At 38.0% G+C, this 17,317-nt stretch overlaps 1 protein-coding gene across 2 annotated transcripts; it reads left to right on the top strand.

Annotated features, from left to right (window-relative positions):
• Positions 1 to 11,472, top strand: prox2 (prospero homeobox 2). 2 transcript variants are annotated; one of them, XM_032546433.1, is made up of 6 exons: positions 1 to 146; positions 1,490 to 1,581; positions 1,660 to 3,057; positions 6,802 to 6,909; positions 8,167 to 8,361; positions 10,789 to 11,472. In XM_032546433.1, exons 2-6 carry the CDS (start codon positions 1,510 to 1,512, stop codon positions 10,954 to 10,956), a joined length of 1,941 nt encoding a protein of 646 aa, XP_032402324.1. In that variant the 5' UTR covers positions 1 to 146; positions 1,490 to 1,509; the 3' UTR covers positions 10,957 to 11,472. The 2 variants fall into 2 exon arrangements, with proteins under 2 accessions (XP_032402324.1, XP_032402323.1); XM_032546432.1 differs by having other exon boundaries at positions 1,490 to 3,057.
• Positions 11,473 to 17,317: the final 5,845 nt, after the last annotated feature.

The following is a 17,317-nucleotide window of genomic DNA, read 5'->3' on the forward strand; positions in this document are numbered from 1 at the left end:
TCTTCTGGTTGATGAGACCCTCAGACCACCTCCCTGTGTCTGCATGGCCACGCCCCGGCTTTGATGCATCGACTCCTCCGCACTCCCCGCAGCCAACTCGCAGTCTGCGCAGGCCATCAGCTCGGCAGCACGTCCCAGCGCAACAGGTAAGGTCCCATCAGCGCCGCTGTGAACCAACCCCGGTTAGGCTGTACACACGAATAAATATGGTAAAGTGAATGCATGCAACTCTCTTCGCTTCTTGTAATTCCGTGCTTTTTAACACTATCGTTGTTACATGTTATTTGTACTGACAATGTTGCCACTAGTTTATAAGATTCTTAATACATTGATGACGTGCTTACTTTTTTAACTTTTGAATTTAGTTTTGCTGTCCATTTGAAATCACTTTTTTTTTATCAGTCATTTGAATTTTCTTGGCAGATTTTTGTGTATTTTTCATTAAAACGTTTCAGATTTTCTGCAGCTGAACTTCAATTAAAATGTTTATACAAATTAGTATTATTAGCCTTCTGATATGTCAACAAATAATAATACTTTTACTACACCTAATCTTCAATAAGAATTAATTCCAATATTGTATTATATTATAATTATTAACCTGTTGCTTCTGCTCCTACAAGTAATAATAATATTAATATTAATAATAGAAATAATAACAGTAACACCTATCACTAAAGCTTGCTAAAATCTCACATTTTGTTTACTGCTGGTAGCAAGACAAGCTGATTTTCTTGCATTAGTCTAAATAAAAGGAGATATCTTAATTTATAATTCAATATTGCTACTTTTTTGGCAATCAATAAAATACATGGCATCTTTCAGTTGAATCCACTAAAAATAAGATACAATGTAATTTATAAGTTCCGAGATTGATGTTTCAAAATAATTTAGAATTTTTTTTCCTATTACCATTAAAAAAGTTTCCATACTTATATGAACACAAAGCTTTTTATCACAGCTTTCTTAAAAAAACAATTAATCTGGATTTCCCTTTAATAAAGTAAACTCATTTATATCTCATAATTTTCATTTAGATTCTTCTTGCTGCTGTGTTGAATGTGTGGTCTGCGACTCTCGTGAGAGCTCTTCTTTGATTCTTTCTGTAAACCATTATAACAAACTGAGAATGAAAAAAATTGAAACATTCCTTTATTTAAGACATTTCTTTAGTAATTTCTTACTTTTCTTTGCTAAACTGAAGAAATTTAAAATGTTTTACACACTCTTTCAGATTGCATGTTGCACAAAGATGAATGATCCTGCTGTACAAAAATGCAATGCATGTAGATAATTTTGTATTTAAAGGCTGTGGAGAGTTTTTGATTTACAAAGTGGGATAAAGGCATATAAAAATGACAAAGGAGTTAAGAACGATAAAACTCTATGTATATGATGTGAAAAATGCTTTTGTTAATGCAACCCATTTTTCAATTATTTTCATCTTAAAATTTGTGTCTTGTCCATTCAAATTCTTTGACATTTGCAGTGTGACGATCGGCAGCGAACATGAACCTCAGTCTTCCTGACCAGACCATGCACAGCTCCAGTGAAAGCTGCCTAGAGGACGACAAACCTGAGGTAATTTTGCCCTGCTTTCGTAGAAACATGTACGAAGATCCGCTGGCCGCCTACTCAAACGGATCCATCATCTCTCAGCTCCTCAGGAAGACGATTCACAATAAAAGGGCAATGGATGACAACCATTTTTACCTCTCTAATTCTGTGGCTGCTGCTGACTCTGGTCAAGAGGACCAGAGCAGCGTCTCCTCGAAGGACAGCACAGTTGAGGCCATTTCCCCAAGTGATCATGTCTCCACGGGAGTCAGCCCAGAAGGAGATCACCCTTTGCCCGATCACCTGCAAGCCAAGAGAGCAAGGGTGGAGAACATTATTAGAGTCATGGCTGGCTCTCCCAACAGCAGGCAGCATGGTGATGGGGAGCGGTGCGACACAGATGCCCGAGAAATGAGGGAGGCCAGAGAATCATGCAGGGAGAACAAACGTAAGCAAAGGTTGCCTCAGCATCAGGAGCACAGTACCATGGGATGGCAGATGAACAGAAAGCCTGGCAGCAGCTGCAATGATAACTGCAATACCAAGGAAGAGGAATGCCACAAGCTGAAAGAGCAGCTGCACAGCATGCAAAGGCTTCTGCGTCAACTCCAGGAAAAGTTTCTGCAAGTTTACAGCCAAGAAGATCCAGAATTTGTTGTGAGAGAAGCTGCAGGGGCTGACTCTGAGCATGACATCATAGGAAAAAGCACAGACGCATGCTACATAAGCCCTGAAGAGCATTTGGAGACAAATAACAGTACAGCAACGGCAAACTGTAATGACAGAATCAAAGCAGATAGTTACCCGATGCACCAAAGAGAAAGTCAGAACCTTCAGGAAACCTTGAAGCAGGAGCTCTCCAAAGCAGTTAATGATTGCATCGACAAGGTTTTCAAGAAGGTGTCCTCCTCCACAGACATGGACATATCCCACCAGCAGCGTGTGTGTTCTACCCCAGAGATACAGATCAGCCTGGGTGCAGACAGGAAGAGCTTGGCCCCTGATCACTCACAAGCCGAAGAGATATCAAAATCCAGATCGTCAGAGCTCTGTGAGAGCTCGGAGGCTCAAACCTCACAGGACCAGACAGAAGCACTTTCACTAGTTGTTCGCAAGCCCCCAGTGACCCAAGTGAGCTCCGTCACTCCAACAGTGAAAAGGCCGTACCCCGTTCATCAAACGCCTTTCCAGTTCAGCTACGCCCCCCCTCTCCATGAGAGCCACATCCTGGAGCACCTTCTGAAGTACGGGCCCCACTCCAACTTTGGCACACTCCCCTGCATGCCCCCTTCAATGGACAGGACCTCCCCGGACTCAGTGGACCTGTCCTGGGACGCGGTCGCCATGAGATCCAAGGTGACATCCAGTCACTTCGGCCACCACCATCGCCCCTCCTCCATGGGAGCGGTGGGAGTTGATGGTCTTTGTCTGCCCCATGTCAAGATGGAGAGCGGCGAACTGCAGAGCCTGGCTGAACGAAACCCCTACATGTCTCTCAATATATCCTTTGGTTCCAGAAGGTTGAACTAGAGCAGCTTTAAGTTTCTTGATTTACAGTGCCTTGCAAAGGTATTCACACCTGTTGATCCTTTTTACATTTTCTCACATAACCACAATTTTAAAAATTATTTAATGGGACTTTTTGTAATATGCACTTTAAAAAACAGTGTCTAAAATTAAAGTAAAAGGAGAGATAGATTTTAAATTAGAAAAAAATAGACAACTACAAACTGTTGCATTGATTCATATACAACCCATCTGAGTCAATACTTGCTGGACCTTCTTTTAACTTCTGTCTATATGACTTTAAGTTATATAGAGACAGGAGTTCTCTATGAAGAAAAAGTGAAATTTACACTTTTTCTTATTTGTTAGAGCTCAAACTTTGTCAAATCAGTTTAGAGTGTCTGTCAGCAGCAGATTCAAGTTAATTGGATTTAGGACTGGACCGGATGTCTTACAGTTTGCTTTCAACAATAGTTTCAATAATGATAGTCTTCCATAAAGTTGGATTAGAGACAACCCACTGGGGCGACTGTGACTCAGTGGGTCGAGTCCTATAATCAGAAGGTTGTAAGTTTGATGTGCCCCTGGGCAAGGCACTTAGCCAAAAGTTGACTATTGATCTGCATATTGGTGTATAAATGTGTCAGTGTTTGTGAATGTGCTTTGAGTAGTCAAAATAACTGGAAAAGCACTATATACGTTTATTTAATGGTTGAGTTGTCAATAGATTGCCTTACCTGAGCTGTGGATCCCTGCAGCTCCTCTAGAGTTCCCTCTTTACTGCTTCATTGATAAATTTTTGCTGCTTCTTTGATCACTTTTCTTCTTGCTCACCCTGTCAGTTTGGTGCACTGCCATGTCTTGGTATGTTTTGCAGATGTGTGGTACATTTTTTAGTCTCAGATGGTGGAATGAAGTGAACACTGTGTGATGTTCAAAGCTTCAGATTTTTTTTAATAACCCAGTTCTGCTTGAAGTTCTCCACCACGTCCTCCTGGACCTGTCTGCTGTTTTTGCTGGTTGTCATGATGCTGTTTGTTCACTAATGTTCCACAACAAACCCGTGAAACCATCACGTAACAGCTGGATTTATTCTGAGATTTAATTGTAATCATTTGGAGGATATGAAATAATTATATGGCTTCTATAGAACATTGGTTCTACTGACTTTTATTGTGGGGAATCGCTGTTAAGAGGGTTTGAGAATAAATGCACACTACATTTTTTTAAATTCTATTTATAAAAAAAATCATTTGTTAATCACTCATAATTAACTCTCCTTCCTTGAATTGTGATGAAATGTGAAAAATTTCAAGATGCAAAAATTTTTCTGTCAGGCACCAGGTAGAGCCTTCACTTTTTTAAAATTCAGCCAAAAATACAATCAGTCATATGTTTGGTTTTTTATGTGAATTATTGCAGTTACAATTGGAAAGCTACTTTTTTTTTTTATATATGTATATAATTTCACCAAACGGCATGGCTTTCTATCAACATATTATGTTTTACATGGTTGCAGTTTGGAGAGCTTGATGCCACCTGTTTACTTAGGAGAACATATGTTAGAAAATTCCATATGCACAATATTTTCCCTTTATTTAGACCAGGCTTTCTATTCTTTTAGTGCATCCATTTGAACAATTGCTGGTCGAGGTTCACTTCAACGTGGGCAGTTCCAGCAACAAACTTCAAGGAGAATTTTCCCTTTGATCTTGCTAACCCCACAGAAAATTATAGCATCTTCTTTAATCTGAGCAGAGTAATGACTTTAAGTCTAGAGAAAGACAAATAAAAAGGAATACAAGGCTTTGATAAGAATTGCCGGGAACAAAAGCCAATTTTTCAAAGGCAGAGAAAGCTTCAGTCTCTGTTTCAGGAAGCATCAGTTTTTTTTCCCCTCAGACTTGAAAAGGTGCAGGATCTATTTCTCCATCATCAGAGTGATAGGGGTGCTTCTAAAAGGTCACATGTGAGTGCTGGTGGAAACCACAAGTGCTTCCCAACCATAGCACTTGAGCTCTTGTCTTGAGCATTTGTTGTTGAATACATTTGATGGAAATTGAGAAGAAAATAACAGAGTTAGTGTTGTGGACCAGAAGAACATTCTTGTTTTGCTTTGTTACTTGCATGATCATTTACATGAATTCCAATGATCACTGGAAAATACATTTCTTAAAGTCTCCTCAAAAATACAATACGTTATCTTCAATATAATCCCGGAGGTGATGAGTTTCGTCTATGGTCATATTGCCAAGGATTTAGAGAGGTATATTGCGTGGTGCCTTTTAGGATTCACTTTATCTTTACAGTGCAAAGAGCTCTGCTCCTCTTTGAACAATGCCACATAAATCTTTCATCCATACTTCCTTATTTCAAAGGCATGGTTCCCTTATAAATGTGAGGTGTTGTGACCCTATAAGAGATATTATGACCTAAAGGCAGTGAACTACATAGGAAATGGTCAGAAGCACCTCCAGGAGAAGAACTTCTGATATAATTGCATATGTTTTATTTACATTGTTTAATTAACTAAATTGAATTAGGCACTCATCTTTATTAGATCTGTGACAATCATGATATTTAAAAAAAAAAACACAGTATAATAGAATCAACATCAAAATTAATGTTAAAATTAAAATAAAATATATAATTTAATCAATTTTATTTAAAACAGCCATATCAATAAATATTCCAACTGCCTAATGCTAAATTTAGTTCAGAATAAGCTTAATGTTTTAAATGCTCTTCATTGAACACAAAAAAAAGTCTAACAATCTGTTTTTATCTGGTTATTTAATCAGGTTATATCTGCTTGATTAGCTTGTCAACTGTAGTATTAAAGCAGAGTAGCCTCAAGAAGAGTTGTCAGATACTGAAAGCTACAGATATTGTTTTCTAACCTAAACTTGTGTTAATTTCTCCACAACTTTATCCCTGTCTTTCTACCCTCCGTCTTAAGCTTCATAACGCTGTTTGTTATCTAATGTCGTCTAACAAACCTCAGAGGCCTTCGCAGAAAATCTATGCTGAAATCTATGCTGGATTTATGCTGAAATTAAATTGTACTAATTTAGATTAACAAACTAATTGGGTAACTTAGATATCAATTACTTTATTTATTGGTTAGATAACTTTCAAATGAGATTTTTAGTTATGGGTATCATAGTGATGGGACTTAAACACATATGAACAATACAAATTTCATGTTTCTTTATTTGTTCAAATGTTAAATGTAAAAATTATGCACTGCTTTGTATTGGTCAATCATAAAAAAATTGTATATAAAAGACACGGAAGCTTGTTTTTTGTATCTTGTTAAAATATAGCATAGAGAAAGAAATACTTTTTTGCGAGGCACTGTATGGTCTACATGCTGACATTTTGGCCACCTTATTTAATAAAAAAAATAGCAACATATGCTGTCTTAAAATCCCCCTCCCCACTTGTATCTAACAATCAGTGTCTCCTTTCAAAACATTTCAACACAAGCTGTCTTAACTTCTAGGCATGAAGTGCTTGGCTCTCTAATTAAAAATCCCTAATCTAATTTGTAATTCTGTTTTGCCAATAAGCGCAAGTTAGGGTCATTATTGACTTCCAAGTTAATGCCGAGCTGTTCTTTAGCGAAATCCAATTTGGCCCAAGATGGAGGCAACACGATCCTCCGGTCCACTATCACTTTGCGCCGGATCCTGTCGTTGACTTTAATTGTGGGTTTTCCTTAACACCAACTTGAACATCCAGGAGGGCCTCACTCCAAGTCATCTGAAGAAGGCAAAGCTCATGTTCTTCTACACCCGCTACCCGAGCTCCAATGTGCTGAAAACCTTCTTCCCTGATGTCAAGGTAAAATGCTTACAAGTAGAAAAAAAGATAGATATACAGAATAATTGTCCTGCTATTTAACCTCCAGTGTCTACCTGTCAGTGTGTGTTTGTGATAGAAATAATCAGCAGTGTGTCGGAGGAGAGAGACAAAAACCGCAGAGGGTTTAAATAACAAAGCCGCTGATCTGCTAGTTTGTCCTGGGGGCAGAGGGAGATACAGGGGCATTCTCTCTTGGAAAAAAAGCCTCTCCAGTCAGCAAATGGAGTGACAAAGGACTCTCTAGGCAAGGGATTGCTATTGAGTGTCAACACAGAGTTGGTATTAGAGACCTTTGCAGATGCAACGAGGCGGTGATCTGGTACTAAATACAACATCCTGTGTTTTTTTTTTGTTTGTTTGTTTGTTTGTTTTAGGCCTTTTTGATATTTTCTTTTAGCTTTCTGTCATCTTAAGTTAGTTTTTTTCTTCCTTCATTTTACCTGGACCATCTCCTTCAAATCTCATCAAAAACATCTTCCAGCCCTCTCTTCTATTACCTATTCTATCTCATCTTTGGGATCTCTGAGCCGACGCGGGCCCCTGTCTCTCAGTCTGCGCTGACCCTCGGGTCAGAAGGGGGGGATGCTGCTGGTGCTGCAGCCCTGCGAACGTCTCCTCCTTGCTTGCAATCCAGTGGTGGGAAGTGGCAATGGACAAAAGGGCACATAATCCCAGTGTCTGATTCCATCCTATCAGCCGAGTCAATGAGAGGGAAGCTTCCTTCTGTCCTTATGTGCTGCTGCTTTCTCATCCGCCACAGCAGACAGAAGAAGCGTCTTTGATGCCTGCCCAGCCTCTAGGCGTTTTTTTTCTTGTCTTTCTGGATGATGAGATAGAATAACAAGACTAATGTCAAGATTGAGTTTAAAAACACAACCCTGACAGATGTTGTTTCATTCATTGGTGGGAAAAGATCAGAGCAATTAATATTTCTCCCTGACTGACCGTTTGGTGGCATGTTGTCCTCCAAGTACGGTGAATCTAATAAGTGTGCAAACCTATGCTGAAGACTTTTTGAAATTTGAAAAATGTTTTACACATTTGAAAAATGATTTACAATCTGTACAAATAAACTACAACATTTTAGGGAGTACAATACAATTTATTTTGCAGCTTTAAATTTTAGTGTGCCACACTCCAACTGCAAAGACTTGTTAACGCGAGACTTTCTGTTTTAGCGCAGTCAAATTAATTTGTTACTTCACCCCCTCAATTTTTTATTTTTTTATTTCCCAGTTCAATCGCTGCATCACCTCTCAGCTGATCAAGTGGTTCAGTAACTTCAGGGAGTTCTACTACATCCAGATGGAGAAGTTTGCACGCCAGGCCATCGCTGAAGGCGTCCATGATGTCAAAGACATTACAGTCAGCAGGGACTCTGAGCTCTTCCGGGCGCTGAACATGCACTACAACAAAGCCAATGATTTTCACGTAGGTGTCACTCACCCGTCATCGCACAGTTATGTTGTGGTTTCTCTTGTATGACTGTATAAGAAAGTTTTATTGTCCAATTGTTTTTTCTTCTTCTTCAAAATATTAAATAGTGGTTAGCACCCCTAGAGTAAAGCTTATCTAGATTGAGGCTTTTGCATTTGAATGTTTGATTTCTCTGGTACATTTACGTCCTTTTCACAGTCCTGAAACATGAAAATTAGGTTAACTGAAGATTCTACACTGGATATATGTGTGATTATGTCAGCATGGCTATTTTTCGTATTTGTCCCTGTGTTGTCTCTGGGAGAGACGAGGGACTTCCCTGGATCTCTGTAACACCACCCACTGTGTGACCTTAAAACACAGAAAATGGTTGGATGAAGCAACATGTGAAGAAGTACATGTGTCCAAACATGTACACATGGATCAAATAGCAACACAATGTAGTGCATGATTACAAAGTGGAAGGAGAAATATGCAAATAAATTTAGAAGTGTGTGGCAAGGATCTACATTGAATATTTTATGTATATCCACTTTTTACTGCAAGACAGCTGCAAGTCCTCTGGGGCATGTTTTTACCATCTTTACACATATAAGAACTGAAATTTCAAAACAAACTTGGATTCTACTTCATGAACATGTATTGCTCTAAACCACTCCATAACTCTGGCTGTTTGTTTATGTGAAAAGGTTCAAGGAATAGAAACATAAATCAGTAAATATTGCATTGGTCGCATGTCTGTGCACATGTTTGACTGTGTTGCTGACCTATTTGTGTCACACTGCACCTGTGGCTGGCCAGCCTTTATTGGCATTATCTAAACTCCAGAGTGACGCTTTATCAAACTGTGGGAAGAGGAAGCCACAAAATCCTGCTAAAACAACTCAGGATTAGAGAGCCCGCACGCCTGAGTGGGGCAGAGATTGCTACTGATGCGGAATGCTGAGAAAGATGCTGTGGATTCCGAGGGAGAAGGCTGTGTGGTGGGAAAGGGATGGGAGCGTTTTCTTTACCTTGGGACCAAGACATTCCTTTCCCAGGGATGCTTTTGTGTCAGGAGATGAGGGGAAATAAAAATAACTTATGCAAACAATTGTTGTCTGAACTGACAAGTGGATGAGAAACAAGTGCTGAGTTGAGGTTCTCTCCCTTCATCCTTTGCATCTAAACTTTAATGGATTCTGTTGTGGTAGTTGTAGTCCTACCACAACGATTTGTTTTACTCATCATTAACCATGCTTTGATCAGGATACACACACTTAGATCTTTATACATTTTCAAATTTTTTTACAAATAGAATTGAAAAAATTGTGGCTTGCAAATACATGCAATCCCTCTAAATCAATATTTTGTACCTTTACATGGCATAATAGCTGCAAGACTCTAAAATAATTTGGTACATCTAGAGGTTGAAAGTTTTTTCATTCCTCTGAAGCTCAGTCAGATTGAATAGAGAGTGCCTGTGACGTCATTTTTCAAGTGTTGATGCAGGCTCTCCCTTGGATTTAGTTATGGACTTTGATTGGACCTCTCGAACACATGTATACACTTTGCTCTATTATAAACCATTATATTGTTGGTAACATCTGCCCTACTATCAAGCCTTTTTCAGCTTTTAACTGGTTTTCTTCAAGGATCCCCCTGTATGTAGCTCCCTTCAGGTTCCCTGCCCTTGCAGAAAAGGAGAATCTGTATGGCATGATGCTGTAACCACAGTGTTAAGTCATGAGAAATGTATTTTCAGAGTAATGTACAGCATTAATTTTCCTTCACATTATTTACATCTCAGGCAAAAAGTTCTGTTTTAGTTTGTTGTAAGCACAGCAGCTTCATCCACATGTGTGCTGTGTCCAATACGGTTTTTGAGGCAAGACATTGTTTGGGTTTTGTTTTTTTTTGCATATATCCTGCCAACATGTTAATCCACCTTCACTGTGAATCTCTGCAGCTCCTCCAGAGTCACAATAGCCATTTGGTCTGCTGTATGACATACACAAAGAGTATCAATTAAATGAACCCTGAAGGCAGTATATTGCCCTGGATTTTTATTTAGGGGTGTCAGAGTGAGGAGCTAATATATTTCTATTATTTATTGCTAAGTTTTGTTGCTTTAAGCTTAGCATAAACTCTTAGACATTAATGGTAGTTACTTTAGGTTCACGAAAACAAGAATTTATAATGAAAGAGACTTTCAATTGAAGGTTAATGATTGCTGTGTTGCTTTTGTAGTATCTGCTCAGAGAACAAAGAGAAAAACTCCCTTTCATCAGCTTGAGTGTTTGAAGAAATGCTCTACAGGTCCTCATTTCACATATTTAGGAGAAGCAAATATGAATCCGTTTTGTAGCAAAGCATTACATAAAAGCTTCTTCAACACTGAGATCCACTCATAATTTAACCTGCTTTGGTTTTGTTTTCTAGGTTCCCGACAGGTTCCTGGAGGTCGCTGAAATCACCCTTCATGAGTTTTACAACGCCATCTCTGCCACCAAAGATTCAGACTCCTCGTGGAAAAAGGCAATTTACAAGGTGATCTGTAAGCTGGACAGCGAAATCCCAGAGGAGTTCAAGACATCCTCCTACTTATAGATTTGTGTTTTGGAAAATTGTACAGATGAATTTTGATTTGTTACTTGACGGTATTAGTTCATTTCTTGTAGTGTAATTTAGTGAGGTGAAATATAGTTTAAAAGCGATTTCAGAGGAAATGGATCCCTAATGTGAAATGTTATGCTCTGCTTTCTTAAAATTAGAAGATAAAAAAGATAATGTTTGCTTTTTTGTTTTGACAGTTTGTGTGTTTGTAGCTGCGTAAACAAAATGCAAAGATGTAATCATTCATTATGTAGATTTTTACCAGTCAATATGGATAACTGTTTGGTTTTAATTTTATTCCAAAGCTCTGCATCTTGTGTAAAGAAACATGAAGTGCTGGTTTTCTGTTGCATAATTTATTAATGTTCTGTCTGTACATTATTAGCCCGTCTGTTTAGTGTTTTATTGATTAAATGCAAATGATGTGTGATGTCTTGTCTTGTAAAGAACAATCATATTTCGCAAGCAGGCATTTTACTGGATGATTTTACTGAAATTAAAAATGCACTAAGTTATAAAGCAAAAACAATGCTATAGTTTTATTTTGAGAAATATTCCAATGAGCACATATTTAAATGTTTTATTTTTGCCTGAAAAGGTGCCACGAGTGCTGCTGCCGTTCCCCTAAGGTGCCTCTAATCCACGTCCAACAGCCAGCTGTTAAACATTCCCCGAACTATGCCGTCCACATTGTTCACCGGAGCCAATTCAAGTCAACTTTCTAAGGCCTGCATTCATTGTGCGGCCGCTGCGGATGTGGATGGCCGCCATGTCTTAAAAACAGCCACAATGCATTCCCTCCTCATGACTAATGCCCGAGGTGACCTCATATTGCAGTTGTGCCACCAAAGCAAAATTCCAGAACCCCAATGACTCTTTCTTCCAGGCTCCGGGTTGTTTGAAACCCATACTAAAGTTAAGCAGCAACATAAAACGGTTTGTTTATTTTTTTTCTTACATGACAAATATGCTTTTCTAGACTCAAACTTCCAAGTAAGTACAAACATTCAGTGTAACTTTCTTTATAAGTTTGTACATAGGGCGTACATAGGGCAACTTGCGCAACATGAAAAGTCATTTTTGCACCTGAAGTACATATAGAATTTACAAAAGTCTCAAGAGCAAAAATATTGACAGCTCAACAAATCGAATAAACTGATAACAAAACTTACTTGTATTAATCTGAGATAAATAACGTTGTGCTTTCATGCACAATTTGTATACAGCACCTTGCAAATGCTTTCACACATTTTTATATTTTGTTATTTAACCCTCTGATGCATGAATTATGATCCTTTGTGTCAGAATTTTTTTTCCATTTTTTAAAATTCTTTTCTTAAGGCATAAAAAAGGTAGGAACATTTTTTTGTAAAAATAATTTTTTTTTTTTTTTTTTTTTTATGTGATCAATTGTAATTTTGTCCAAATACAAAGTTGTTATTTGAAAAATACATCAGTAGTATTGTTCCTTAGGGGTTATCTGATGTCACAATATTTTTTTTACTTGCATGAGTCGTCTACAGTAGAAGGAGGGACCGGGTCGGTTCTCATGCTTTTTTGTCTGTCGGCCATATTGTATTTAACAAAAATAATTTCTTGCATTTGCAGCTGATGGCCAGTAGTTGATGGTATATTTTATGATGCATTAGTGTCCACTTCAGTGGTCTGTGTGCATTTATAACATAAAAATCCACAGGAAGCACAAGAAAATGGCTTTTAGATAGCTGTCCACTGTAGTGACCACTATGCATGAAAGGGTTAAAAACATCTCCGTACACCTTAGTGTATTTTGATGAAAGAGCATCTTAAAATAGTGCCCAAATGTGAGATGAAAGGGAACTCATACATGGTTTTCAGATCTTTTTTGCCAGTAAAAATAGAAAAAGTTCTTTGTGTGTTTGTACAAGTGAAACTACCTTCACTGAAGGTGACATTCAGAAGTCACCTAATTAGTAATCAGAGTCCACCTCTGGGTGCTATTTATTCTACAGTATATACAAATCCAGCTGTTCTCTGAAGCTACGATAGGTTTGTTAGAGAACATTAGTGAACAACTAGCATCATGAAGACCAGCAAACGCAGCAGACAGGTCAGGGAGGAAGTCAAAAGAGGTAATAAAACAATATCTGAAACTTTGAACATCCTGTGGACTATTGTGTTTGAAAGTGGAATATGTAACATATGCAACCCTAACAAGACATGGTCTAATATTGCACAATGTAGGAAAGTATTAATCAGAGAAGCATCCAAGAGGCACTCTGGAGGAGCTGCAGATATCCACAGCTCAGGTGTGGGTAATTACAGCTCATTCAATCTTACAAAACTCACAGGAACTCTAGTTTAAAATTTCTCTTTCATTCACAAGCTTTTGATTTTGGAAAACTAACACTGCGCATCACATGTAAAACACAATGATACAGCTAGGATGGAGAAGAGGTAGTCAGAACTGATGAGAAGTGTGACAGATAAGACAATCCCATGTATAGAACCTGTTAGAAGCCATGAAACATCTGAGGCTGAGTAGAAGGTTCAACTTCCAGTTGGATCATGACCCTAAACCTAAAGAAAGAGATATATTAAAATGGTTTAGATTAAAGCAGATTCATGGTCTAGAATAGATCAATCAAATATCTTCATTCCCTCTGGCTGAACCTCTTCTCTTTAGCTAGAAAGAATTGGCAAGAATTTTAGTCTGTAGATGTTCAAAGCTGGTAGGGACATATGACAAAATAGTGAGAGCTGTATTTGCAGTGAAAAACTGTTCTGCAGAGTATGTCACTTTATAGGTCTTGATTTGTAAGAAACGTTGAAAGCCATGCGTCATTTTCTTTCCACTTTGTGGTTTGTGGTTGTTAGGTGATAAAGTGTGAAAACGTTCAGTGTCAATACCCTTACAAGCCACACTTAATGCACAATGTGCAAACAAATGAAGTGGCTGGTGCTGTGGTGACTGACAGTGTTATCTGCAAGAGGGTTCTTAAATCAAATTCTGGTTAGAGTTCAGTTTAATTTTGGGCCTGTTCTGCAAAGATGTAATTGAAATTTCTACCAAAAGACTACACATAAAATGACATCAAATAAAGCAAACTTTAGCACATGCACAGGATGGAGTAGTTCTGCTAAAGTGCAATGTTTCATCACCAGCTATACCCAAACATTTAATTTAAAAAAAGCTGTTAGGCACCCAAGCACCAATTACATCAGAAATGATAACATTAAGGAAATTAAAACATTGGTTGGACCAGCAGATGACAAAGACTGGAGACAAATAAACCTCAGTAATCTTTTAATAGACATTTCTTTTCAATTACATCAGTCTTCTTCAGTAAATTGATTTACATTCTCCAACCCAATTAAAATGCCTCTGATTGAACCAAAGTGCTTAGCTTGAATTAATTTGTTGTGTGACATTTTCTGAACAAGAACTTGGTCACCTCTGATATAATGAAAGAAAACAAATAACGTTGCCTTCAGTTGTTCAACTGCCTCCAGCACGATATGAAATTATGTTCTGTATTAGAGGTTCTCCGATAAAACAGAGCATCCTTGTAATGAAGATGGAATTAAAAGTAAAAGGCAACGGACTAAATTAAAAGAAAAACAGTTTGGGCAGATACTCTTTTTACTTGTTTGACCTTTTTGAAATTCTCAATATAAAATATGTTGATAGTTTGCATTGCTGCAAGAAGTGAAGGGTCGGACATATTCACAGAAGAGTAACAGCATCATCTAGTGAATCTTTGTTGTAATGCAGCTTCATTGTCATGCATGGTTAAGTTTAAAGCTTGCAATTATGTCTTTAGATTATTTCTGCAGCCAATTTTTTATGTAAATTTATATATAACTTTACTACTAGATGTTGTGTGTTCAGATCTTCACATTATACATATTTAGGAGCCCTTGTCATTACAGTAATTGTGTGTGGTGCCACATTTATAGATTTGAAATGAGCTGGTGTCTTCTTATCAGGGTCCCAGAAAGACAAAGGCCGGATCAAACACAACTGAGCCAAGCACAATGCAAGCTGTGGGACTGGGGCACAGGGATGACATGCTGCTTTAATCTCATTGCTCATAGATTTGCTCCTGTTTTTGCAACTGGGAGGGCGCCGAGAGCAAAGAGGGAATGTAACTTGAGAATGGAGGCCACTGACTTTAGGGTGCCCTTCAGACAACCACTTCTTAGTGTAGTTTGGAGTGATCACCAGTAAATCTTTATTAATTTTAATTGGAGCCCCCATTTAAAAGAGCAATTAAAGCGGATTAATCGAGCCCATCCCGTATAATGTCTTCTGTTAATTAGTTTGTCAGCACTGTTTTAATATCGCTTAATGACTTCATATTTCAGGGATGACATTAAAGGGATGCTGAAGGAAAAGAAATGGCCTTACCACAAAGCGGCGTTTTAATGGGAGATGCCCCCCCCCCTCCGCCACCGGGCAAGGTCAGGACTGGGGGCCACCAGGGAGAAAGAGGCTTCGGGGTGGCACCAAGACTGCCACCACGGGTATGTAGACTATAAAGTATCATAGCCTGTACCACACAGCAGCAGCACCTCCCATTCATCCACAGGCTGATGTTCAGAAAGCATGTTTATTGTTAGAATACCTGGTACATTAAATAACAGTCAGAAATGTTTGTTTCAGAAACTGAATTGTTATTTTTTTTTAATAAAACAAAAAAACAAAAAACAACAAAAAAAAAAAAAAAAAAATATATATATATATATATATATATATATATACATATATATATATATAAATATTTTTTTGAAGCATCAAATAAATTTTGTATTTTTTGCTGTCTAAAAATAGAATAGCATAATATTAAGTAGCACCAGTAAGTTTTCCAAATTGTCAATAAATCTAAGTTTATGGCTAAATTAGCTACAAAGTGGTGTAAAGACAACAAAATGAATGCTCTGAATGACTAACATAAAGTCCTTCTCTCAGTTCCCTATTGCAGAGCTAAAAGTTGTGGGAGAGAAAAGCTGCCTGCAAACCTGACTCAGCTAGTTCTGTCTGAAAGAATGGGATGAAATTATAGCAACTTGTGGAAGGATATCTGAGATATTTGGCTCGTCATCCCATTTGAAAATTAATTGAAATGACGCCGGCTACTCCCCATGCGGAACAAAACTCTGGCAAACAGTGTTATAATGGCAGACATAGTGGAACTATACAAAACATATTTTGAGTCATTTTTACCTTATCAGCCAACACTGAGGCAAAGACGACAGGCAAGAAAATTCTCCAACAAGTCCTGCATCGGGTCTATAGGGTTATTTGCAGGGAACAACAGAGAAATCAAAGAAGAAAGTCTGTCTCTGCCAGAAGAAGAATGAGCTGCATAAAGTCTGATTGGATGTTAGTGTGAAAGCTGTGGTGGACTCAAAGCAGGTGAGTAATGACTTAAATACCAGCTTGTGAAAATCTGCTTTCAGGAAAATGCTTACAAATAAACAGTATCATGAAAAGGTGCCTAAATGCAAATACAACAATAACTGCAGGACATGTTTTCTTGGTGCCATAGAGCTACCATCGGAATTTACATCTATAATGAAGCACAACTACCGTCCCTTATTGATCTTTGATTTGATTAATACTTATTAATTGAGGTTTATACTTATACTTAGAAGTGTTATTATACCAAAAAAAATTCTGCATTTACTACCAGTTACCTTCGTGCAGACGAGGTTGTTGCCATCGACCACTGGTTCATGCAAATGGACATGAGATCGGCTGCAGGTCTTGGACCATTTCTTGTATTATTCCAGACTCTGTTTCGGTTTTGAGAATGTAATAAATTATATTCCACGCAATAGCCATAATGCGATTACGGCTTTCGTAATCGCATGTTCCCTACTGGCAACGATGGAGCATGATTTCCTATTATTTTCATCGAAATCTCTAAGACCACAGAGCATTAACAATGACAAACCCAGGCAATGTTGACAGAGGTTCAGTTCCTCCAGATGAGGGGCATGTACTTCGGGACAAATTGTGACTGCTGATTGGTCAATAGCTGACAAATACCCTAGAATGATTGACAGGTGGCATCATGAGAAACAAAATGCATTGTTAAATGCATTGAGGAGATCTACAGTTCTGGCGGTGGCATCTGTTGACAGGACAACTGCTTTTAGTGAACTCCTTAAATCTAAAATTTATAGGAAAGTGGAAAATTTATAGCTGTTGTTAAAAGAAAGTCATAATTTTTGTATATTGCTACAAGTCAATATGCAAAAATTCAATATGTGAATATGTGATCTACAGCCACAATTCCCATAATTGATTTTTCTGCCAATCATAAAAAACACTAACTTTGGAAGAAAAATTACATAATGCAACACCCTG

Source organism: Xiphophorus hellerii, chromosome 19, assembly GCF_003331165.1.
Source record: "Xiphophorus hellerii strain 12219 chromosome 19, Xiphophorus_hellerii-4.1, whole genome shotgun sequence".
Taxonomy (NCBI): domain Eukaryota; kingdom Metazoa; phylum Chordata; class Actinopteri; order Cyprinodontiformes; family Poeciliidae; genus Xiphophorus; species Xiphophorus hellerii.

What these genes read in the sequence shown, in the direction of transcription:
- prox2 (XM_032546432.1), top strand. Translation starts at nt 1,510, where the DNA reads ATGAACCTCAGTCTTCCTGACCAGACCATGCACAGCTCCAGTGAAAGC. An exon ending in ACCCCTACATGTCTCTCAAT is followed by an intron (nt 3,058 to 6,801) that starts ATATCCTTTGGT and finishes ACCAACTTGAAC; the next exon opens with ATCCAGGAGGGCCTCACTCC. An exon ending in CCTTCTTCCCTGATGTCAAG is followed by an intron (nt 6,910 to 8,166) that starts GTAAAATGCTTA and finishes TTTATTTCCCAG; the next exon opens with TTCAATCGCTGCATCACCTC.